The sequence below is a fragment of the Mustela erminea genome, chromosome 1 (genome assembly GCF_009829155.1).
Source record: "Mustela erminea isolate mMusErm1 chromosome 1, mMusErm1.Pri, whole genome shotgun sequence".
NCBI lineage: Eukaryota > Metazoa > Chordata > Mammalia > Carnivora > Mustelidae > Mustela > Mustela erminea.
The window spans coordinates 77,092,416-77,117,685 of NC_045614.1; the positions used below are offsets into that span (position 1 = coordinate 77,092,416).

At 34.5% G+C, this 25,270-nt stretch overlaps 1 protein-coding gene across 3 annotated transcripts in view; it reads left to right on the plus strand.

Annotated features, from left to right (window-relative positions):
- Positions 1–25,270, plus strand: part of SLC4A7 (solute carrier family 4 member 7) — a 109,895-nt gene that overhangs the window by 35,661 nt on the left and 48,964 nt on the right. For 2 of the 3 annotated variants that reach the window (XM_032324384.1, XM_032324478.1), the window contains exons 2-7: positions 6,724–6,805; positions 10,661–10,807; positions 18,153–18,291; positions 18,899–19,059; positions 20,702–20,890; positions 23,249–23,617. In XM_032324384.1, coding sequence (XP_032180275.1) covers positions 6,724–6,805; positions 10,661–10,807; positions 18,153–18,291; positions 18,899–19,059; positions 20,702–20,890; positions 23,249–23,617 — 1,087 coding nt within the window. The remainder of the gene's footprint in view (positions 1–6,723; positions 6,806–10,660; positions 10,808–18,152; positions 18,292–18,898; positions 19,060–20,701; positions 20,891–23,248; positions 23,618–25,270) is intronic. The other variant, XM_032324555.1, reaches the window with a different exon arrangement.

A 25,270-nucleotide genomic window follows, 5' to 3' on the forward strand; every position in this document is an offset into this window, starting at 1 on the left:
CAAACTGAGGGTTGCTGGGAGGAGGGACCCCAGCAACCCTCAGTTTGTTGTGTGAGATTAAGAGTCACTTATGGTTTGTCTCCCTCCCGATCCCATCTTGTTTCATAAAATAGATTTTTGAAGGCTTTTTTCTCCAACATCCGAATCTATCTGCACCGGGCACAAGGCATTTTTCTCAAGACTTTAAATTTTTTTTTTTTCCCCCTGTGGGAATTGCATGATTGCCTGAGTTTGAAATTTGCTGTTTTAAATTTGTAGTAATTTCCCATATACCTCTTCTGTCTTTTCTGCATGTTTTAGAGGAATGAATCAGAAATGCCAAGTGAGTTCTTTAGAAACTATGAATATCATTCTTTGACTTTTATTTTATGAAATGGTAGACATTGATGATTGATCTCCTTTTAATTGGATTAGAAAAGATTATTTGCCCTATTCTTAAGCTTTTTGCCCATAAATTTATAGTTTCCTAAATAAGTTCAACTTTTGGTGGTAGATGGGGATATGGTTAGGAATTGGAAATGTTGGAGGAAACTTGTATTTTGGAGGGGGGACAACATTGTTATTTATACATACTCTGATAAGTTGCCCTACACGTTTTGGGGAAATATTCTGACATACAAATCAACTTTTAAAATACTACTTATTGATTTAGGTTTCTTTGTATTTCAGTGAAAGTGTATGATTTACAGTATTTTCTTGTGAATTGGAATATACTTTTCATTTTCTGAAGGATTAAAACAATGTAAGTGAAGTTGACAGTATTCCCAAGCAGGCTTACTAAAATGATTAAGAGCATGAAGCAGTCTTTATTGAAGAGCGTGTGTAGTACTTTAGTCCTAATCATAATGCAGGAAGGGAGGTGGTGTTTAAACTTTGGTGTGCACCAGAATCACATAAGGGGGTTATTTAATAGAGATACTTGTTACTCACCTTAACCTACTGAATGAGCACGTCTAGCATAGAGCAAGGGGAGATGAATTTTAATAAACTCTTTAGGTGTGCCTGAATTTTTAATACATTTAAAAGTCTCTTAAAGTAATAGTTTTATATCCTTATGAAAGTTACTTGCTGTATCTTGGCATTTTCTCCTAGATACTTACGCATGTATTTCCTGTGAATAATTCTTTATACAACCGTAATACTATTTTAGGATATATTTTAAATCTTCACTTCATTTTTAATTAGGAAACTTATAGGTATTTGTTTCTGTACTTGTAAGGCCTCTCTAATCTAGTTAGAAAGCTTTTTTTTTCCCCTTAAACATGGAATAGTTTCCTCATTTAGTTTAGTAAAAAATGGGAGCATTTTCTATGGGTTCTGTACTGTTTTGTGGCATTTTATGTAACATATCCTTCCACAATGCTTTCAGGTGGGTATTATGCTCTGTAGATGAGGACCAAGATAGGTAAGTGACTTTCAGAAGATTGCATTCTTAAGTCTTCTTCTGTATTCACATGGCTAAAAATAAATCAGAGAATATAAACTAATAAATTCAAAAGTCTACATCTACTGCCAGAGGTAACTGGTTTTCCTGTTTTCTTGTATGTCTTCCAGTGTTTCATTATGCAAATTAAAATGTTCCTGTTCTGGGTACTTCCTAACACAGAAAGTAGCAGACCTTATATATGGTTCTCTACCTTGTGTATATTTCATTTTATAATAGGTCTTAGACACTATATGTACTGGCATGAAAAATACCTCCCAGTACCTTGGTATTCCACTGGCATAGCCATTCCTCTATTAAGGGACTCTTGGATTTTGTCCAATCTTTTCCCATTATAAGCTGCAATAAATAATCTTGTACATGTGTCCTTTCATACACAGAGAATTTAAACTTTCTTTATGATCTTATATGTCTAGTTCTTTATTGTCTTCTTTGTTACGGAGCACTTATAATCTGATTAGTAACCTTATTTTACAAACAGAAATGGAATAGAAATTTGAAACCAATGCAAATAATTTTCTAAAGATTAGCGTGAGTCAATCTTACATTGACATACTTTGGATAGCTTTTTTTTTTTTTTTTTTTAAGATTTTATTTATTTATTTGACAGAGGGAGAGAGGTCACAAGTAGGCAGAGAGGCAGGCAGAGAGAGAGAGGAGGAAGCAGGATCCCCCCTGGGCAGAGCCTGATGTGGGGCTCGATCCCAGGGCCCTGTGATCATGACCCGAGCTGAAGGCAGAGGCTTTAACCCACTGAGCCACCCAGGTGCCCCTTGGGTAGCTTTTTTATTCTTCCATGTATTTCAGTTTGCTCAGTGCCTTGGGATTATTTCATTTTAGGAAGGCTTTATAGGCATCACTTATCTGATGTTAAGAATGAAAACATTTTGATGTCGGGGGTTGCTCTTTGCTGTTACTATATTTAGTTTTTATTATATTCTTGGAGTTAAAAAATGAAGTTTTGGGGTGCCTGGGTAGCTCAGTGGGTTAAAGCCTCTGCCTTTGGCTTAGGTCATGATCTCAGGGTCCTGGGATCGAATCCCACATCAGACTCTCTGCTCGGCAGGGAGCCTGCTTCCTCCTGTCTCTATGCCTGCTTCTCTGCCTACTCTGTCAAATAAATAAATAAAATCTTAAAAAAAAAAAAAAGTTTTTTCCTAGATGCAAATATAAAAATAACTGACATATTAACAGATTGAAATTTGAACTTGTTCTCTTTTTAAATTACTAAAATTAAATGTTTGTTGTAACAAAAAAATTAAACAGTATATGATTGTCTCTGTGTTATTGCTTTCCTAATCATCAGTATGAGACCGTTTGAAGGTTAGCCTTCCAAATATTTATTACTGTGTAATACATTTTTGTATATACTTTAAAGAATACAAGTGTACTTTATATAGTATATAAACATACTCTATATTTAGAAATACGGCTTGAGGCATTATCCTAAAATGATAGGATTTAAAATGCAGTATATTTGTTTCAGAAATGAATAGTCCCCTTGAAACATCAATGGCTTTGTTCTAAGGGATTTCCAGTATATAAAGTCATATGCATCCTGCAGACTTTGTTGAATTACTTGTAATATGTCAAGATGACTATTTGTGTGGCCTACTTAATTTAATGTTTGCATTTATAGCAGATTGCCTTTTTGATTCATGTTTCACAGTTGTTGAAAAGCTACAAAAAGTTTTTAAGAGAAAGGGGGAATGCAGATGCTCCTCCCCTTGTTTACAGTGCTAGTATTATAAATTTCTTGTACTCTTAAAATTTGAACTTTAGTTTGTTCTGCCAGTTACACGTGAGAGCATTCTTCTTGAAAACCCAGTCAGTCACAATAAAATAATATTCTTAGTTGGCTTTAAGTTAAGTGACTTACTTAAAGCCTCACAGGCACGATTAAATGGGAGCCAGCTGGGTGGGCCATGAGAGGAGGGGCTGGTAGATAGACTTTTTTCAGCATGCCACTTTTTGCACATATTGGGGGCATTTTTTGGTATGGTAGATGTTTAGATGTCCAGCTTAGGTTGTTTTTGAGTGTTAGTTAATAGTGTTGTTAGTCCATATAAACATGTAAGTATATCTGTAGAAATAAAAGGTATTTTTTGGTTAGGGGTAAGAGAAAAATCTGTTTTCTTTCCTATCTTAGCCAGCGTTCCTGATTATGAAAGTTTAGAATGGGAGCACTTAATCCCTTTTAGAATACACAGTATGCTACCTCTTGGGAATAATCATCTTTTAGGAGACTGCTTATATTCAACCTGTACATGAAATCACTGGAGGAGAGCTGAAGGTTTTAGAGTATGAAATGCTTACTAATTATACTTTGTTTTTTTGTGTGTTTCTAAGTGTGTATTTTTGTGATTCCTATTTTAGTCTTTCCTCATTACTTATTGGTGTTTGATTGTTGTGAGGCAGTTCGATGAACCATACATACTGTTGTCACTTGGTCTTTCTCAGTCCATTATGTAAAAATACACAGTCTGTTACCTGCTCCTGTAGACATGGAGCCTTAGTAAGTCATTTGACTTCTGCTTTTTCTGTATTAAATTGAACAGCAATCCTTCAAAGTTCTGTACAATAACCTCTTGAAACTCAATTCTATTTGATTATATATTTGAATGTCTAATCTTCAGAAGGTGGATTTGGATATCAAGAGATCTGCATTGCCTTAATGTATTGTTTCTGGTTCTGAATTTTGGGACGCAAATAGAGTTTGGATAGCAGGGTATTTGTATAAAAAGTTAAATTGATTCAGCTCTTGGGGCCGCCTGGGTGGCTCAGTGGGTTAAAGCCTCTGCCTTCAGGTCAGGTCATGATCCCAGGGTTCTGGGATCGAGCCCCACATCAGGCTCTCTGCTCAGCGGCGAGCCTGCTTCCTCTATCTCTCTGCCTGCCTCTCTGCCTACTTGTGATCTCTGTCTGTCAAATAAAATAAATAAAATCTTTAAAAAAAAAATTTGATTCAGCTCCTGATTTAAAGATTGGAGAATTTAGACACAGAATCTGGATAGGACGGCACAATTGTATACGAATTCTATGCATTGAAAAAAGCTGTACACAAACATATGCTAGTATAGATCAAAATTGGAGGAGATGTTAATCGATCATTTTAACCAACCTCCTGTTTGATCCTTTCTTAAATGGTCTTCCAGTTTATGCTTGGCCCTTGAAATTGGTTAGAAGCTAACTGTGTTCTTTCCGGTTTATTGTTCTAAGTGTTAGATCCTGGACAATGAGATCAGTCATAAAATGGGAATGGCTGAAAATATGTCTTGAAAAATTTGAAAAGTGCTATAATTTGATCAATAAAAAAGTGCCTGTATTCTAGAAAAATAATATTCAGTGGGATATTAATGTTGCAATTAATGTTTATGTAAACATACTTATGTATAATAAAATTATAATTTTACTATTTGATTCTCTTATCTCCAGTTGTCTTCTGTTGCCTACAGAATTTCCGGTTATAGTATAAGGACCTTCAAAGAGAATGAATTAGATTATTTACTTTCTTTTTTGAGAGCTCTTTCCTCTCCTCCTTTGGAAGGTTTGTAGTACTTTGATTTCATCTGAGCCAGAACATTGTCCATTTCCTGTTGCCCATCCTTTTGCCTGCTTTGAACAGTGGTTTTAGCTTATCCACCTCTTTCTTCATCATGCCCCCCAGTGCCTTCCAGGTTATATCTGGATCTTTAGCCTCTTCCTGAACCATCCTTTCCTAGCATTCATCTTTCAGTTTGATTCTTTGACAAAAGCATTATAGGATAGGACCTCCCTGGTGTGATTGGTTTGCTGAAGGAGGTTTCATATTCTGGGTTCTTCAGCATACTCCACATATAGCATAGACTGTGAGAGCTGATCTAGGTCACTCTTAAAGTTTTACGTAGTTTTGTTTAATATTGCCAGCTCTTCCTCAGAACCTTTGTATATCTTTCCAAATTCTTGAATGTCTTCTCCAATATGTCTCCCCAGTCCCTGGCTTTGTTGAACATAGCTGAGTCCTTGTTCACTGTTGACTGAGTATTGTACACTGTTCTCTAGTCTTAAAATGGAATAGACTTTCCTGAGGAACTAGAAAACTTCTTTGCCTACCCAGTCAGGGTGCACCTGTTGAGACATGTTGCGGTAGTCATATTAGACAAAGTGCAAGGCCTCCTAACAATGGTAAAAGTTGGCGAGGTTTCCTTGGTCAGCTACAGCTGACCCATGCTGGGCAAGGGTTCAGTATGGGCCACAGCTCAAAATGAAGACTTTTTGAGGGAAGGGAATTTCCTCATCTGTTCATATCTGTGCTGCAGAATCTTGAGCATACTAATGTTCCTTTCAAAGTTAAGTTCGAAGTTGGGAGGGGAAGGTAAAACTAAAATTTTATTCATTTAAAAAAATAGTCTACAATATTTTACAAAAATATCTTTTTGTTGAGCTGGAAAAGGGAACAAAATTATGAAGGTAGACTTGGAAAACTCGAAGTTAGAACCTCCTTAAAGGTTAAATTTAGTTGTGGCTTTTCCTTTGTAGAGAAATAAGTTCTTGTAACTTGGATGGGCTCTTGGTTAATTTATGAGTGGAAGTGTATTACATGTTTAGTCTATAGATGCATTTTTTTTAAGATTTTATTTATTTGTTTGATGGAGAGATCACAAGTAGGCAGAGTCAGGCAGAGGGGGAGGGGTAACCAGGCTTCTGGCTGAGCAGAGAGCCTGATACGGGGCTCAATTCCAGGATCCTGGGATCATGACCTGAGCCGAAGGCAGAGGCTTAACCCACTGAGCCACCCAGGTGCTCCTATAGATGTGTTTTTTTAATGTGGAACCATAATACAATCTGGTATAGCTGAGTTAAGTGTTTCCTTTTTAATTAGGGGACCTAAGAGCAAAGAACAACCAAAAAAAGCATTCCATATTGATATCCAAGGGTTTCCCTCACCGCCCCCCCCCATTTTTCTCCAATTGTTGATCTGGATTGTCTTTCTGTTGTAGTGAATATATGTACAGTCACTTAGTAACTTCCATAGAAGACCAACAAAAAATTGCTACCTCAGTTCTTACCATGAAATTTGGAATAATCTTTTGTGGATTTAAAAAAAAAAAAACAAAAAACAACTATAAGCTTATGTTGAAAAAGAATGCAGTTAGCTATAATTAGTTAGCTTATAGTTACCTTCTTTGAGGGGAAGGCAATCTGTTACTTATTTTTTTTCTTTTTCAAATAATGCCCCTATTAGTAGGTATATAGTGTATATTTGACGTCATAAGTAAATGAGAATAATTTCTTTTTAGGGTCCTGATGAGGAAGCTGTTGTGGATCTTGGCAAAACCAGTTCAACTGTGAACACAAAGTTTGAAAAAGAAGAACTAGAAAGTAAGTTTGTTTAACTTATGCTTAGCAGGATAAATTACTAATGAAAGTTTGTTCGTGTGCTTTAAATTTTACCTATTTGGGGGCACCTGGGTGGCTTAGTGGGTTAGGCCACTGCCTTCGTCTCAGGTCATGGTCTCAGGGTCCTGGGATCGAGCCCCATCTCGGGCTCTCTGCTCAGCGGGGAGCCTGCTTCCTCCTCTCTCTGCCTGCCTCTCTGCCTGCTTGTGATCTCTCTCTGTCAAATAAATAAATAAAATCTTTAAAAAACATTTTTTTAACCTATTTGTGGAAACGTTTTGTTGTTATGAGGTAGAGCATACATTTAAAAGAACGTTTAATACTTTTCTAAATATAGTTCAAGGTATAATACAGCAGATACCCATATAACCATACACATAGCTGCAGTTAGAATATTCCTTGATTTTTCTTGTTGAAAGTATTGATATAACAAAGATTTCAGAATCTCTGTGCTTTTTTTTTCTTTTGAGAGAGAGAGAGAGAGCGTGCGAGCGTGTGAGCAGGGAGGGGTGTATGGGTTAGAGGGAGAGGGAGAATCTCAAGCAGGCTGCACGCTTAGTGTGGAGCTTGATGTAGGGCTCAATCTCATGATGCCGAGATCATGACCTGAGCCGAAACCAAGAGTTGGATGCTTAACTGACTGAGCCACCTAGGTACCCTTAGAATCAATGCTTTTCAATCTTCCCTGGTGGTTGCCATTATTTACCTTGGAAATTAAAATACCAAAGTTAAAAAGTCAGTTGATTCTTTTATTTTTTTTTTTTTTCATTTCTAGAGGCTAGGTAATATGTGTTTTTATCAATCCAGAATGCCATAGCCATAGTTACTTAAATGTTCATTTTATAGGTCAGTTGCACCAGCCTTTTCCAGTGCTATGATACCTCAGCATAGAATTGTGGAACAAATGAATTATATGTCATTCTGTCTTCCAGGAAGAAGTCCTGGCAAATGGTTTCTTCTCTCTTTTTTTTTTCCTTCTGACTGAAATAATTTTGTTTTACAAAAGAGTTGCAAAGATAGTACAGTGTTCTGTTACCCTTTATGCAGCTTTTTAAAATTTTAACATTTTACTTAACCATCATTGTTAATGAAAATGAAGAAATTAACATTGGTACAGTTTTATTAACTAGACTAAATTTTATTCAGATTTCTCCAGTTTTCAACTGATGTTGGTGTCCTGTTCCAGGATCATGTCAAACAGTTCAAGATCCAATAGTACATTTAGTTGTCTCATCTCCTTAGTCTCCTCTATGACAGTTTTTTAGTCTTTCCTTGTTTTTCATGACCTTGACGTGTTTGAAGGGTAGTGGTTAGATACTTTGTAGAATGTCTCTAAGTTTGGGTTTGTTTATGTTATCATATGAACAGACTGAGATTATGGATATTTGGGAAGCTTACCACAGAAGTGAGCGTATCATATGTGAGGACATGTGATGTCAATGTGACTTATTAGTATTGTTAACTTTGAACCCTTGGTTAGAGTGGTGTTCCTGGCAAATGTTCTGATAGACTTTTGAGGTCTTTTTGGGAACTATGTTTTTAAGTTAAAGCCTTCTGTGAAAGCTGGTATCCTATAAGGACATTAATCTGTTGCTTTTAAAAAAGAGATGGAGAGAGACAAAAAAGTGTTCTCCGTATTTACTTTGTGAGATGGAAGAAAGCCCTGTCTTTTAAAATTATCTTTAGAAATCTAGGCTTCCTAGGGCTTCTGAAAGGAATCTCAGTTATCTGGAAGCTTATTACCATATAATGTTACCTCTCAAATGTGTGCAATCTAGAACATGAAGACTAGCATTTGGATGTGGTTTTTTTTGCTTCCCTTTGTTACCCCAGAGCCTTTAGCTTTGCGTACTTGATACATATCTAAATTTCAGTGTGGGGTTTGAGGGAGAGATTACCTTTATCTGCGTTTGACTGAATAGCCCTTTGACAGAGTAAAGGTTAAAGAAAAAGGAAAGAAAGGAAAGGAAAGAAAGAATCATAGCACAGAACACTAAGGTTGATAATAAAAGCTAAATAAACAAGGCTTAGATTTTCATATTCCTATTTATTCTTTCTAAATTGGAAACTCCTATAATTTATTTTTATTTTGGTGCATTAGGGCTGTGTGCCAGAGCCATTAGTACAAATTGGAGTACAACCTTGTAATTCCCAGTGCTCAGTGATGAGAATCCGACTCTTTAATTTCCACTTTTCTGTAGTATTCAGAAGAAAATAGTCTCACTAAAATTAAATAGTAATATCATTGAGTTTTGTTATAATTTTTTTAGTTTTCTTATTGAGATATAATTTATTTAACATAAATTTCACCATTTTAAAGTGCATAGTTAATTTTTTTAAAGGTATATTTGCTATGTTGTGCAACCATGACCACTCTAATTCTAGAACATTTTCATCATCTCCCCTCCCCCCATGCTATACAATTGATTTTTAATTTTGGGCTTAAAAAATAATTGGTATTTAATTTCTATAATTTTTTTTTTTATCTAGTGTGTACTGTGTACTAGGCAACGTACTAGGCATTGGAAGATGGTAAAGCAAATAATTTTAGTTGTTTTATATCTATAGTCCATTGTATATCTAGTTCTGTTTTAGTTTAAATGTAATGACTTAATTTATTGATATTACTGTGTTGGCATCTGAAGCAAGAAATCAAGAGTAACCTTTTTCAAACTTAGCTGGATATGTGTGTTTCAGAAAACTCAAATTTTTTGTAAATGGATATTGGTAAATGAATGCAGAATTGCCATGGGTATTGATTTTAGGGTTACAAATGAATTTTAGGAAGTTGGCAAATTTGAAAATAAAGAATTCACAAATAATGAGGATTGACTGTACTTTCAAATCTCATCTAAAGTTGAGGATCCTGATGGTCAGAAAATAAATACTTCAAGAAACTGAATTTCTTGAAGTATTTATTTTCTGACCATCTTATGGAACTTGTTAGGAAAAGAATGTCATTAACTATGTGTATTTCAGCATGTTACTTTTTAAAGTAAGTAAGGTCAAAAAGCAGAACCGTGTCAGAAGGCATTTGTAGAGTTGCAAATTAGTTAAACTTGTAGCCCACCACTCCATGTAACTTAGAAAGGAACGTTACTTAAACTATTTAAGAAGTCAAGTTCATGCCTCAGTATTTGACATAGTGCTGCTAGCTTTCTAGTTACTTTCTAGTTAAGTTTTATTTAGTGGACAAAAGCAGAGACTACCTTTTATAACCATTTTGTTGGTCACAATACAAATTGGGAATTGTGCAAATTCAACAGTAACTTTTTAATATTCCAGAAGCATGTGATAACCTTATTATATTGTTTCCCCCCACCGATCTGGTAATTTATGCCCTTTAGTTGGAGTATTTGGATCATTTACATTTAATGTAGCTTTCAGTAATTTGGACCTTGCTGATTTGAGATTTTCAAAACTGTAATTAATAAATATTTATAAATATCTGTCTATGAATATTGATTACAAGGTATTTTATTATCATTAAAACATACCCCTTAAGGATGTCTGTTAACTAGGTTTGACATCAAAATGTTGGTGGAATAAATTTATGTCTACATGGTATGATTTCAGATAGGCCAACCTCTTCCTTCCCAAAGTGCCTTTTTAACCTTGCCAAAATAATGCTTACACAAGTAACCTGTTTTATCAGTCAGTGGTATTAACCCGTGACAGCGTTCTTTTAGTGTTCTGCAAAGGAAAAGAACAGGAAATAGCATTGTTAATTACATGAGCTTAAATATAATTCTTTTTTATCAAAGTAAAATTTGGTATACTTTTATGTGTATTCTTTCCTTTTTGGAAAATTAGTAATGTTTCTGAACCTTTGGCTAGGTCATCGAGCTGTCTATATTGGTGTTCACGTCCCATTTAGTAAAGAGAGTCGTCGGCGTCATAGGCATCGTGGACACAAACATCACCACCGAAGAAGAAAAGATAAAGAATCAGATAAAGAAGATGGACGGGAGTCTCCTTCTTATGGTAAGAGAAAACAGTAGTTCCTTGTTAACACCTTAAAATTCTTTCCTGACAAATTTTGTTTAAAAAGTAGAATATTTTCTTTCTTAAATTTTATGTCTGCTGTAATTTAGACACGTTATTAAACCTTGAAGAATATACTAATTGAAGTAATACTTTTTTCTCCAAGGAATATACTCATTGAAGTAATAATATTTTTCTCTATTATATATTTCATTATTTATATGTGCAATGAACAAATATCTGGAATCTTCAGGCTCCTGGATAAGATTAATTTTTCTTCCATTTTTTGGCTGGAAAAATTTATCCACTAAATTGAACTATTTGGTTATCTGTGCAAAAAAAGAGTGCTCTCATTTGATAGTATTGCCTGTGAAAGGACAGAGGTTTGTTTGAAAGAAGAGAAATACAGAAGGGCCAATAGAGGAAATCAGAAAGAAAAAAGGCATATGGTAGAGAAAAGAGAATGTTACCTGAAAAAAAATTTTGGTAGGTACTGATTTAAGTGGCCCTGAAATGTACAAATGCTGTACAGCTTGAGGAGGACTTCTAGGATATTGTAGTTAGTGGACATATAAAGCATCATCATTTTTTTAGGACATAATGGGCCTGCATGGCCATCTCTACACTGTGGGTTCTAGTATGTGCATTCTAGCAAAGTTACATGAGCTGGTCCTTGGAGGCATTTGTGTGCTTGCTAAAGGAATGTTTTTGTAACAAAGAGGTAAAGAATCTTATGGGTCATATAGCTACAACATGAGCATAAGAAAATAGTGATTTATGAAGTGCCAATTCTGTGCTAAGCATTCCACCAAGCCCTTGACATATGCTCTTTGATTTAATTCTCTCTGCGCTTTTAATTTTATTTATTTTTTTTAATTCTAATTTTAATTCCCGTTACTTAACATACACTGTTATATTCATTTTAGGTGTATGATATAGTGATTCAGCAGTTCCATACAACACCTGGTGCTCATCACACCAAATACATTCCTTAATCCCCATTTCCTATATCACCCATCACTTACCCACCTCCCTTTTGGTAACTATCAGTTTGTTCTCTGTAGTTAAGAGTTTGTTTCTTGGTTTGTCTTTCTCTCTTTTTTTTCTCTTTCCTTATTTGTTTTGTTTATTAAATTCCACATATGAATGAAATCATATGGTATTTATTTTTCTCTGACTGACTTAACTTTGCTTGACATTATACTGTAGCTCCATCCGTGTCATTGCCAATGGCAAGATTTCATTCTTTTTTATGGCTGAACAATATTCCATTGTGTACATACCACATGGCTTTTCTCTGCATTTTTAAAAGATGGGTATTGTTTTCATTTTGTAGATGGAGATACTTCAGCTTAGAGAGGTTAAATGTGATGGGAATCTCTTAAAAGCCTCTGTTAAGAGGTAGTACATGGCCTAGTATATGATGGCCTAGTACAAAGTACTAAGTGGTCACATAGTTAAACAAAGGTCCTGTAGGTAGCAATGGAGAAACCAGTACTAATTTCAGAAAGGATCACTGATAGACTTTGATGATATTAGGTAATTAGAACTATGTAGAACTATTTTGCTGTTCTGTATGATGTATCCATCCAGTTTAGGATATCTTCTGCTATTTTGAATAGATCATTATGCTTCTCTAATTGATGTGAATAAAAGGGTATATCATGTTTTTATAGAATGCTATCTGTAAAACTGTAAGTGTGGTCACTAGGATAGGTGGTTTGATGTTTCAAGCTAAAGTGTACATGTGAAGTCTAAATATAGTGGTTTGAAGAATTTAGTGGAGGAAATATTTGTGACTTTTTGATGGAATAACTATTCTTAGAAAAGTTTTATGCCACTGAAGTAGGTTTCTTTTGGTTTTAACTGTCAATATGTATCCAAGAAATTGCTATGAATGAGGTCTCTTTTTTCCCATTGTCCACTCTCTAAATGTAAATCACATAGGACTTTTGCTTCTGGACATGATGGAATAACATGAATTTTCCCTCTTACTTTAAACAATTAGAAAAATTGACAAAGTGCATAAAACATTAACTTACAGATATTGGACAACACATTGTACCATTCTGACCACTGAGAGAGGGTAGGAAAGTGAGATGAGCCTTATGCTTGCCTGAGCATATTACCTAGAGACAGTTTCCAGGCCACAGCACAGGGAGGGGAATCTGGAACAGAACCTTGCAGGCTCTGAGAGTTGAGATAGAGATTGGAATTTGGAAAGGCCAAAGAGGCCAGTCAGGTAGGGAGTGCCAGAGAGTAGAGAGCTATATACAGAGACGCTTCCAAAGGTCATAAAGGAAACTACTTGAGGCCTGGGAAATGGCCATCAGAAAACAGTAGGCTAAACAGTTCTTGGATATTGTGTAAGACTGGGAATAGGGTGTGTTTCCATCAGACAGAGAGGAAAGATCTTGGCATATGGGGCATTGTGGAGAGTTCTCAGAAAGGTATTGCCCTAATAGTGGATCTTAATTTTACACTAAAAGTTGCAGTGGATTTGTTCTAAAAATTTTTAAGGCAGGTCTTAAAAGAATTAAAGTCCTTTTCCAGGACAAAGTACAGTACTACTAAAAGAAATAAAGTAAAATCCAGCACCTAAGCATATAAAATCCACAATATCTGATATCTACAAATTACTTGAAATATGAAAAGTGGGAAGATAGGAGGCATAACTATGAGAAAAATAAACTAGTAGAAACAGACCCGGAAATGGCAGAGTTGATGGAATTCAAAAGTGAACATGTTAAAGCAACTATAACATATCTGCTTTGTATGTTCAAGAAGATAGAGAATGTGACTGAAGAACAGAGAAATTGAAAATGTAAGAAAACCCAAAAGGAAATTCCAGAGATGAAAAATAACAGTCTCTGAAGTGAAAAAAGAGGGTTTGGCTCTACAGGAAAAAAATAGTCAGTGATTTTCAAGACATAGTGATAGAAACTACCCAAAGTGAAATAGAAAACACTGAAATTAATAAATAGAGCATCAGTAATTTGTAGAGCAATATCAGTTAGCCTGACATATGTATATATGTAGTGCCAGCAAGGAACATGGCAGAAAACAATATTTGAAGAAATAATAGTTATAAAATTTCTAAGTTTAATGAAAACTCTGGACAGGTTCAGGGAGCTCAGCAAAACCCAAGAAGAAACATGAAGATAATCACACAAAGGCACATAAAAATTAAATTGCTGAAGCCAGGATGTAACAATCCTATATATCTTATATAAATATGCATATAATAACAGCTTCAAAATACATGAAGCAGAAGTGATAAAATTGAGAAGAGAGATAAATTTACAGTTGTATAAATTTATAAAAGTTATAGATTTCCACTCTCTTTTCTTAGTTATGGATAAAACAGGAAAAAAAAAATCAGTAAGGATATGGAAGACCTGAGTAATATCAGTTAGGTTGATATTCATATTCCTTGAGCCCTCCACCCAATAATAGCAGAATATTTTTTTTTTTTACAAGTGTAAATGGAATGTTTCCCAAGATAGATTATATTCCAGTCAATAAATAAGTCTTAATACATTGAAAAGATTGAAAGTATATTCTGTGATCACAATGGAATTAAATTACAAAGATATCAAGAAAAATCCCCGGATAGTTGGAAGTTAAACAGATGTTTCTCAGTAATCTCTGGGTTAAAGAAGCAATCGGAAAAGAAATTAGGAAATATTTTGAACTCATAAAAATAAAAACATAGTACTGTCAATGATTGAGATAAAATCTTGCAAAGTGAGGACATGCTTCTGGTGTACAGGTTCTGTTAGCATGGAACTGTGCAAAGTTAGGACTATGTATAAATTGAAATTCGTTAGATGCAGTTAAAACAGTGCATAGAGGAATATTTGAAGCATTTAATCCTTATATTAGAAAAGAAGGAAGATCTGATCTTCAGTGACCTAAATTTTTAACTTAAGAAACTAGGAGAAAGCCTAGAACAAATTAAACCAAAGTAAGGAAACGAAAAGAAAAATAAAAACTGTTGCAGAAAATGAATAAAGACCAGAAAAACAAGAGTAAAAATCAGTTAGACTGAAGTCTGATTCTTTGAAAAGATAAGTAAAATCGATAAACTTATATAGCTAGAGTGATGAGGGAGAAAAAAAAGATATGAATTACCAGCATCAGAAAATTTCAGTGCAGATTGTATAGGTATTAGAAGACTGATGAGGGAATATTATGAATGGTTTTATGCCAACAAAATTGGTAATTTAAGATGAAATGGTGAAATTCCTTAAGAATATAAACTAACAAAAAAAATGGATAATCTTACCCTACATGTATAAAGAAATTAAATTTGTAGTCTAAAACATTCCCACAATGCCATTTTACTCCCAGATGGCATCATGGATGAATCTGATCAAACATATAAGGAAGAAATTAGAGAGACTGCCAGAAAATTGAAGATGAAGGACTACTTCCCATTTCATTGTTATGAATCCAACATTGCCTCGATACCAAAACTGAATAACAGTTGTTACAAAAAAATAAAACTATAGACTAAATATCTCTCACGAATGTAGATTCACAAAGCGTTAAGAAACTAAAAACACATTTTACCCTGTAATATCCAAAAAGGATACTGTATCATTACTGTGTTAGGCAGAATAATGGTTCTCAAGATATCTCTCATCCCAGTGCCCAGAAACTGTGAATGTTAACTTGATAGCAAACTTGAATTTATAAATGTGATTAGATTAAGAATTTTGAGATGGAGAAGTTGAGTGAAGTATGCCAGTAGGCCAGTTGTAATTACAAGGATCCTTTAGTAAGAGGGAGTCAGAAGATCAGAGAGGAAGTAGTTGTGACCATGCAAGCAAATAGTTGTAGTAAGTGGTTCAGACCCAAATAACATAGGCAGCTTCCAGAAGCTAGAAAAGGTAAGGAAATGGATTTTTTCCCCTAGAGCTTGCAGAAGGAACCAGCCAATGACTTTAGCATTGTAAGACTCATTTTGGACTTCTGGTCTCCAGAACTATATAAGACAATAAATTTGTGTTTAGGCCACCAAGTTTGTGGTAATTTGTTACAGCAGCAATAGGATATTAGTATAATAACCATGTGGGAAAACAGGGTTGGTATAAAATTTAACTATCAATATAAATAACCACATTAACACTATAAAGGAGGAAACCCCTGTAATTGTCTCAGTAGGTGCAGAAAAAGCCTTTGACAAAAATTCCACGGCCCTTCATGATAAAATTCTTAGCAAAGAAGGAATAAAAGAAAACTTCCTCTACCAGATACACAGCATCTACAAAAACACTTTGTCAACCTCACACTTAGTGCTGAGAGATGGAATGCTTTCTCCTTATGATTTGGAGAAAGGCAGGGTTGTCCTCCACCACTTCTGTAGAACATGGTATTGTAGCACCTAGCTTATGTGATAAGGCAAGAAAAATTAAAGGCATACAGATTGCAAAGGAAGAAGTAAACTGTCTTTATTTACAGATACGAGATCATGTATATAAATCCTAGGCAATCTGTGAAATTATAGAACTAAGTGAGTTTAGAAAGGTTATAAAATATACAATTATATTTCTATATATTTCTCGAGTAGCAATGAACAATCAGAAATTGAAATTAAAAAAACACTTATGGGGCGCCTGGGTGGCTCAGTGGGTTAAGCCTCTGCCTTCGGCTCAGGTCATGATCTCAGGGTCCTGGGATCGAGCCCCGCATTGGGCTTTCTGCTTGGCAGGGAGCCTACTTCCTCCTCTCTCTCTGTCTCTGTCTACCTCTCTGCCTACTTGTGATCTCTCTCTGTCAAATAAATAAATAAAATCTTCAAAAAAAAAAAAACCCACTTACAGTAGAACCAAAAATATTGCTTGGAAGTAAATCTGACAAGAGAACTGTAAGACCTAAATGTTGGAAGGTTCAAAACATCAGGAAGTTCAGTCGTAATATGTTTTAGTTTGTCCTGCATAGGTTTCAGGGTGGTCCTTTAATATGGGGACCTATGTGATATACATCCTGGAAAATTTTCAAATTTGCTTTTTATTGCTTCTCCCCTATTCTGTGTTTTCTGATTTCTGGAGTTTTTCCTGTTTGATTTTTCTTACTTTGTTCTCTACATTTCTGAACCTTTAGTTTTCTATCTTCTTATTTTTTATTGATGCAGTCTGATTTCTTCAGCTTTGTCTTCTCCTTTATTTATTTATTAATATTATTTATAAAAATTCTTTAAAAAATTTATTTATCTTTAAAAGATTTTATTTGCCAGAGAGAGAGAGAGAGAAAGAGCGAGTGAGCACAAGCAAGGGTGAGGGGCAAAGACAGAGGGAGAAGCAGGCTCCCTGCTGAGCAAGGAACCTGACATGGGACTTAATCCCAAGACTCTGGGATCTTGATCTGAGCCAAAGGCAGCAACTTAACCAACTAAGCCACCCAGGTGGCCCTGTCTTTTGCTTTATTAATCGTCCTAACCTATTCTTTAACCTGTTTTTTGCATCTGCAAGTGCCTGCAAGTTTGTTTACTTCGGTGTAGATTTTGATTTTGACTTCGTATCTCATATTCAGCAGGAGTTGATTTTGTTTTGAGCTGATGCTTGTGGTTGTTGTCTTGTCCAAGGGACCCTATACTGACTGTGTAGGTAGTTTAAATTCAGATGCCATGATGGGGATTCTGTTTCGTATCAGTGATTTGTCCTGCCTCCCTAACCTTAGCTGACAGAGTTTTGCTTCTCTGTGGGAGTACAAAAAGCCAGTTTCTATATACCTCTCACTTTGCTTTTTCTTGTAATTTTTTGGACCTTGGGAGATTTTCCTTTTTCAGCTTTGATCTTAGCTACATATTAATTACATATTTTTAAAATTTGTTTTGTCCAACATTTTCTTATATTTTTAGTGAGAAAAGAGTCTTATTTTTGATATAGTGTTCCATGTTTTCGGATATTGCATATTTTTATTTGTTTTTACACATTATATTAGTTTCACTTATTTAATTTTACTTTTTAAAAAATTTTATTTTTAAGTAATCTCTGTACCCAGTATGAGGCTCAAACTTACAACCCTGAGATCAAGAGTCACATGTTCTACTGACTGAGCCAGCCAAGACACCCCTCACTTGTTTATTTTTAAGATATAATTTTTCTTTTTTGTCTATGGAGGTGATCTTTCTGTGGTACTCTTTGATTTTGGATTGTTGGTCTTTGTTTTCTTCCTGATTTATAGTATTTTAATAAAAGTTTTGATGGAATATATTTTTATTGAAATATATTAAATATTCAAATAAATACATTTATTTGAATGCATCTCACTTTCAAACTGAGTTTATCTTTGAAGGAATTGTGGCAATTTTTGAGTGTATTTAAATTCTTTTGTCAAGACACACCATCCCAAAGAGTTCAGTTCATTCTTGGTACTGAAGATGATGATGAAGAGCACATTCCTCATGATCTCTTTACGGAAATGGATGAACTGTGTTACAGAGATGGTGAAGAGTATGAATGGAAAGAAACTGCCAGGTAATAATACCTGTATTATTAGTCTTAGTATTTAGTTGGCTTCTCATGATTTTTTTTCTTGTGTTGTAAATATAATGAATTTGTGAGTTCCTGGGTGCTTTAAAATAATGAGGAGAGAATTTCTTCTTCTCTGGAAGCTATAGCTTTAGTTTATCTCTTTATTCCCAAAATTGGTTTTCTTAAGTAATCCTTACCACTTTAACATAGCATAGAAGTAATTATGTTAATTATACATTTTAATGTCTTTAATTAGAGAAATAAATTTCAAAAATCAAGGTCCTGCTGCATATGTTCAGTTTAGAAGAGGATTAGCAGTGGAAACCACAAGGTTCTGTAGTTTGTCTTTGTAGACCTATTATTGTGTAGCTAGAACAGAATGAGGAACTGTAGAGGTTGTAACTTGTGAATAGAGTGGACCATTAGCTAATGGTTCACTTTGTAAAAATGAGTTTGTAGTCGAATTTTGTGTTGGTAGTGGTAATCTTTTTTTTCTCTTTAAAAGAACAAGCATATATAAAAAAATAACAAGCGTATGTTTATTATATTAAAATAAGCAAATGAAATCATCATTATTTACAAAATATATTTTTGTGTTGACGTATTTCAGATGGCTGAAATTTGAAGAGGATGTTGAAGATGGTGGTGACCGATGGAGTAAACCTTATGTGGCAACTCTTTCTTTGCACAGTCTTTTTGAACTAAGAAGTTGCATCCTAAATGGAACAGTGATGCTGGACATGAGAGCAAGCACTCTAGATGAAATAGCAGGTTAAGCAGTTTGACTTTTTCAGTACCTATATTGTGCTGAAATTAACGATATTTAAATAAGGAAAATGAGGTGGGATTTTAGACCATTGATGAATTGCTCTTGGTTGAACTTCTGTCCTCTGTAAGACAGCATGAGGAGTACACATATAAATAACCCTTTTTGTCTTTAATAAACTTAGAGTCTAGAAGATTAATAAATTAGACAAGCACAACTATAGTACCAAAAAGAAAGTGACTGGTGCCATAAGCAAGATATGCAGTCTGTTTCTGGAAATGTAGAGGAAAGAGCTTTTTGTTTCTTCAGTTTTTGGACCAAGGTATCTGGGGAAAATCCACAAGGACATTAAATGTACTACTTATTTACTACTTATTTATAGACTTTGAACACATGAGAACAAGGAGCAGGTGGTACAGGAAAAAGAAAGTATTCTGAGGAGGAGGAAGAGAAGAAAGAAAGGTCTAAAAAGTATAGAAAAACAGGTATGGATCTCACATGGAAGTCAGTTCCCTGTGAGTATACAGATTTCTTGAATAGTATTAGGAGACATTACTTTGGCTTTGCAAGTATCACATAACACAGAGCAGTGTTTTAATTATTTATGATGTAATGTCTTCTAATCCAAAGTCCCTTTGTATAGTAGGCTGTAGTACTTATGTTAATGTTACAGTCTACCTATCAGGTTGATTCCAGTTTTCTCTCAGAGGAATCTCTTATGTTTGAAAGCTTGACTGTTTTATCTCAAATTAATGGCACTGTTTTAAAATACTTTTATATATTTATAGTTTAAAAATAGTCCAGTCACTACAATAATGTGTCATATGGCATTACATCAATCTCTCCATTCCCCATACCTCCTTCACAGCCTGATACACTCATCTTCGTAGAATTTATTACTTCATGATATTTTATCCTTTCACTTGCTCATTGGTTTTTCTACCTCTGGAAGAGTGAGAGTGGAAACTTGATCTCCTTAGTTAAATTCTGTATTCCCAGCATGTAAGATACTCAGTAAATAGTTAACTATTGAATGAAAGAGTCCAATACTAATCTGTAATTTTGACAAAAAATATGAAGCGAGGCAATAAAATACCTTCACTTTTTAGGAAGCCAATATTACTGAATATTGAGTTTAATAGAATTTATTGTGTCCATATCAGGAAAGCACTTTCAACTATAAGAAGGCTATTAGTGTAGAATAGTGACCTCTTTAGAAATAACAGTATTTACAAAAGATAGGGGTCTCCATGTAACTTGTTTACTTTTCTTAGATAATGTTAATATTTATCTTTCTTTCTTTTTTTTCTCCCCATTTAAATTCAAGTAAGTTAACAAATAGTGTATTATTACTTTTGGGGGTAGAATGTTGATTCATCAGTTACATATACCACCCAGTGCTCGATACATCCAAGTGCCCTTCTTAATGCCCATCACCCAGTTACCCCATTCTCACCCACCTCCCCTTTAGCACATATTTATCCTTACACATACATTATTCAATATCAGAAGAGAATGATATTTTCTAGAGAACTATTTAAAGGTCTAATTTTTCAGTAAGGTTTCATGTACATTTTATGGTTTATGTTATAGTCATCCAGGTATTCGTTTATTTAATAAAAACGGCTGTTATTTTTCTTTCAATAGATATGGTATTGGACAACATGATAGCCTCTGGCCAGTTGGATGAGTCCATAAGAGAGAATGTCAGAGAAGCTCTTTTGAAGAGACATCATCATCAGAATGAGAAAAGATTCACCAGTCGGATTCCCCTTGTTCGATCTTTTGCAGATATAGGCAAGAAACATTCTGACCCTCACTTGCTTGAAAGGAATGGTGAGATAAGTTGTGGCATCCAGTTTCACTAACACTTCTACTCTAACAGCATTCCAGTGTACAATTAGCATTTGGGGGCAGAAAGATATTTTTTCCAGATAATTCTGTAGATCATTTTATTATCTCTTTTATTATTTTTTAAAAAGGAATGATGTTATTTTTGTATTTAAAAATATCATTTCTAAAATATTCTTTATAACATGACAATTAATTTGTAGAAATCATTCAGATGAAAAAACTAAATATTCTCTTTGTTATAATGGCACATCTATCACTATAGCCAATCCTGAATTACTTCTTGCTTTTTTGTTTTTGTCAAGAACAATTGAATAACTGATTAAAGAGACATAAATTATGATCTGTAAGTTTAATCTTTTATTCTAAGTCTCGGATTTGAAACTTTATTATTTATATTAGATTTTTCATAGTGATTTTTTTGTTTCTCCAAATATACTTTTTTTGCAGAGCATAAATAAGTGTTTTTGGGTTGTTTTGATGATTTGACTGCCCTTTATTTATATACTTTGTGTAAGGTTTTTTATGGATGGTTTCTTCTTAAGCTAGGGATGACCTCCTTGATGTCTTCCAAACCATTGAGAATGGCACAGACCATTTTCTAGCTCCCAACTGTCATGGTCTAGCAGTGGATTATGTGGGACCTGGTGGCTTATGTGGGGATGCATTGTTTTTGTAGCCATTCACCTCCATCATTGTTTTAAGGCTGGCACATCTGGAGGCAGAGGATACTTCCCTGGGGTTCTGTTTTGGCTCTCAAAGAGAGCTCTGATGACAGTGACTCTCCAAAACCTAGGTCCAAAGGGCTGGAGTTGCTTAGGAGGATCCTTCTTGCCTCTAGCTGATACCATTACCCAAGGATGAGAATTAAGAGGGGTGGTTGATGGACCACAGTGTCTTTCTGCTCATCTTCTTTGTCCCTGCAGTAATAGTATGGCTTTTAAGCATTCTACAAACAAACAGCCATTGGGGATGGGATGGGGTTTAATATATCTAGAGTGGACAGTAATCATCTTTTGCAGCTCAGCGTGACATACTTAAGTATATTTTCTTCTTACGGACCTAAGTTCAATTTAAAATTAAGCCATCCAAGCCACATTTTGCGTCTTTTTCATCTTCATGTACTGTATTTTCTCAGCTTTCCTAAAATGAGTTCATTTGCTCAGAGAGACCCTATTAAATCTTTATGCTTCACGTGGAATTGTTCCCCATATTCCCTGATTGTCATTTGTTTCCTTTTAATCATAAGACAATGGCTGTTTTCTTTTAAATGTCATTTTAGCATGTGCATGCCATATTTTTGTATTATAGTTGTAATTTAACAGCGTATAGGTTTAGTTTTAACTAAGTTGTGGTTGTTTATGAACTAAGGTTCATCTTTTTTATATTTCTGGGATCTCTTGAGCATATGGCTTTGATAACTTAGATCATATAGGATTGACTGTCACAGTTCTCATGTTTTCCCTAAAATCAGTATTCCACTAAGCTACACTTCTTAGAAAACCAGGTCTTTGAAATATAAATGTATATGACCTTTTGAAATATGCTAGACTTACTTCATTTTTGCCGCTGTTGGTGAGAAATACTTTATTATCTAGCTAAATTAAATTGTATGTATTTAATTTTATCTGCAGTATTAGAAATGGATGCATATTTTAGGACATTTCTAGTATCTTTACAGGGCTGAAGAACACCCTTTCAAATTGACACTGTTTTGTGTGTGTTTTTTTTTAAATTCCTGTAACTTTCCTTATGTTTTAAAATTTTACTTGAGAGCACTACCAGTAGGTGATGCTCTACTGACTAATGTAAAGATTTGGTATCGATTTTAAGTTAGGAATTATTAGATGATACAAACTTTATTTGTGAGAGAATTATCTATAGCAGCTTGGGTACAGTGTAGGAAAAATACACTAAATATAATCTATCAGTGCTTGTAAGTTTTGTTTAGGGTTTTATTTCTTAGCTTATTTTTATATTCCATTCTTATTTGCTATTTATTGTTTATCAACTTTGCACTGATAGTTTTTTTTAAAAAGCCACATTATTGAATATTCGGATTACTAACAGAATATTACCCCCCACTATCTATCATTTGCATTGTTTTTTATTTTCTGTTTTGTTTTCTGGATACACCTTCAGGGAACTAAGTATAATTTAAGCAGCTTTTCATTGCCTTTCTAACATTTAAACATCTGATTGCCATGCTAACTCTGATAGCATGAATTTGAAATTTTGGGCTTTAAAGCTTGCAGTTTACATTGTAAATTGATGTTATGTGTGTGTGTCTGTTTGCCTTCTGCAATGAACTTCATCATTTTTCATTTATTTGTTTTATCTCAGGGGAAGGCCTTTCAGCCTCCCGCCACTCTTTACGAACAGGTCTGTCTGCCTCAAACCTTTCATTGAGAGGAGAATCGCCTTTATCTCTTCTTCTCAGTCATCTTCTTCCTTCTTCAAGAGCTGGAAGCCCTGCAGGCTCAAGGTGTACAACCCCAGTACCCACCCCTCAAAACAGCCCTCCTTCCAGCCCTAGCGTCAGTCGCCTGACCTCCAGAAGTTCCCAGCAGAGTCAGCTTCAGGCCCCAGAACTACTGGTTTCACCTGCCAGTGATGATATTCCCACAGTAGTAATTCATCCGCCTGAGGAAGACTTAGAAGCACTGAGAGGCCAGGAGCAGAAGAAGGAGGAAAATGTTGACATGACTCCAGGCAACTATTTGCATCCTCCTTGTGTGGTGCTTTTTGCCTCTGGATCACTTGCACTTGGAATGCCTTTCAGCACAGAGCTTTAGCAGCATATGTAGATAATGCTTATAATTTATTTTGACTTCTGCATGTTTTTTTTTTCCCTTATAGTATATTGTAGAAAAGAACAGAAGCATTAAACATTTTTAGATTACAAAAAGACTGCAAAGAACTATGCATAACTTAAAGCCCTTTCAAAAATTTTTACTGAGATTTTACAGGTCAGGACATTTGAATGGTTCAGAAAAACAAATTGTTAAATCTTAGAAAATTAAAAAATTACTTACAACAATTTTACTTATAAAAAAAATGGTGACTTCTTGTGCATTTCCTTCATAGTATGAATGAACACATCTTGGACATAAATTACAATGAGGTGATGTGCCTTTCAGTTACTATTTGTTGCTTTTTTCCAAAGACTGCAGTATATTTTAACCTTCCTAACACAAATAGGATCGAATGTTCTTTTCCTCCTTTTGTCTCTGAGAAGATCAAAGTTCTCTGATGGCTATCTGGAATCATCATTATTTTAAGACTAGTATTATATTTTGGGATAGACTTTAGTTTGTCCTCTGTTTAATGTCATAGCTACCTTTACTCCAAATTGACCTTGAAATTCTTAAGACCAGAGATCCTAGAGTAGTGGCTAGGATATATTTTTGTCTGTGAATTAGAAAAATTATTTCTTAGTGGATAGAAGGTTTAATAATTCATCCAAGTGTTATACATTATGGTAATTTTGTTTTCATAATATATGTTATATGTACATTTAAACATGTATATCTTTCCACTCAATTCATATAAAGAAGTATTCTTTATTGACTTTTTTTACTGACAGCTAAGTGTCAGTGTGACATGTAAATCAAATGCTAGCTAGTGGTTTTAATCATAGAAGTATTTTTTCATTTCTTCATAATACCAATAACATTTAATGCTTCACTGATAACTTATGTTTATTGTATTAGCTATTCAGTTTGTATTAAAATTTGTGTCATTTAGTTGGATGCACCGATTTTTCAGAAACTCAGATTCTAAAACTCAGAAACTCAGAAAAGCTAGAGAACTTCTCCCTGGATCATAGAACTAGTAAGTGATAGCCTAAGTCCTCTGACAAAATCCTTGAGATCCTATCATATATGACAAACTTCTCTTTCTCTGTATTGAATTTCTCCAGACATACCAAGTATGTTTAATCAAGGCTTATTGTAGTTGCCAAAAAATCCCCATACTTCTAGAAGTAAAAAATGGACATATGGTGGCTAAATCATTGTACATTAATTATGACCATAGCTATAGCTTCCATTGTTTTCTAGTTTGTTCTACATGCAGTGGTATTACTTTTCAAATATATTTATAATTGTCCTAACAGTTTGATGAGGTTCTTGTTATTCCCTATTTTATAAATCAAGAAAACAAAGACTTATTAAGATCATGCCATAAATGACCAGGAATTGAACTCAGATCTATCCACAGCAAAATCTACAGTATAATATATCATTGTAGATTTTAATACCTTGTAGAAAATATATAGTATAGTAATAAGGTAACTGAACAAAAAGAAATACCTATAATTATTTACTCAGAAGTAATCAATAGTCTTAATTAGAAAGAACCAGC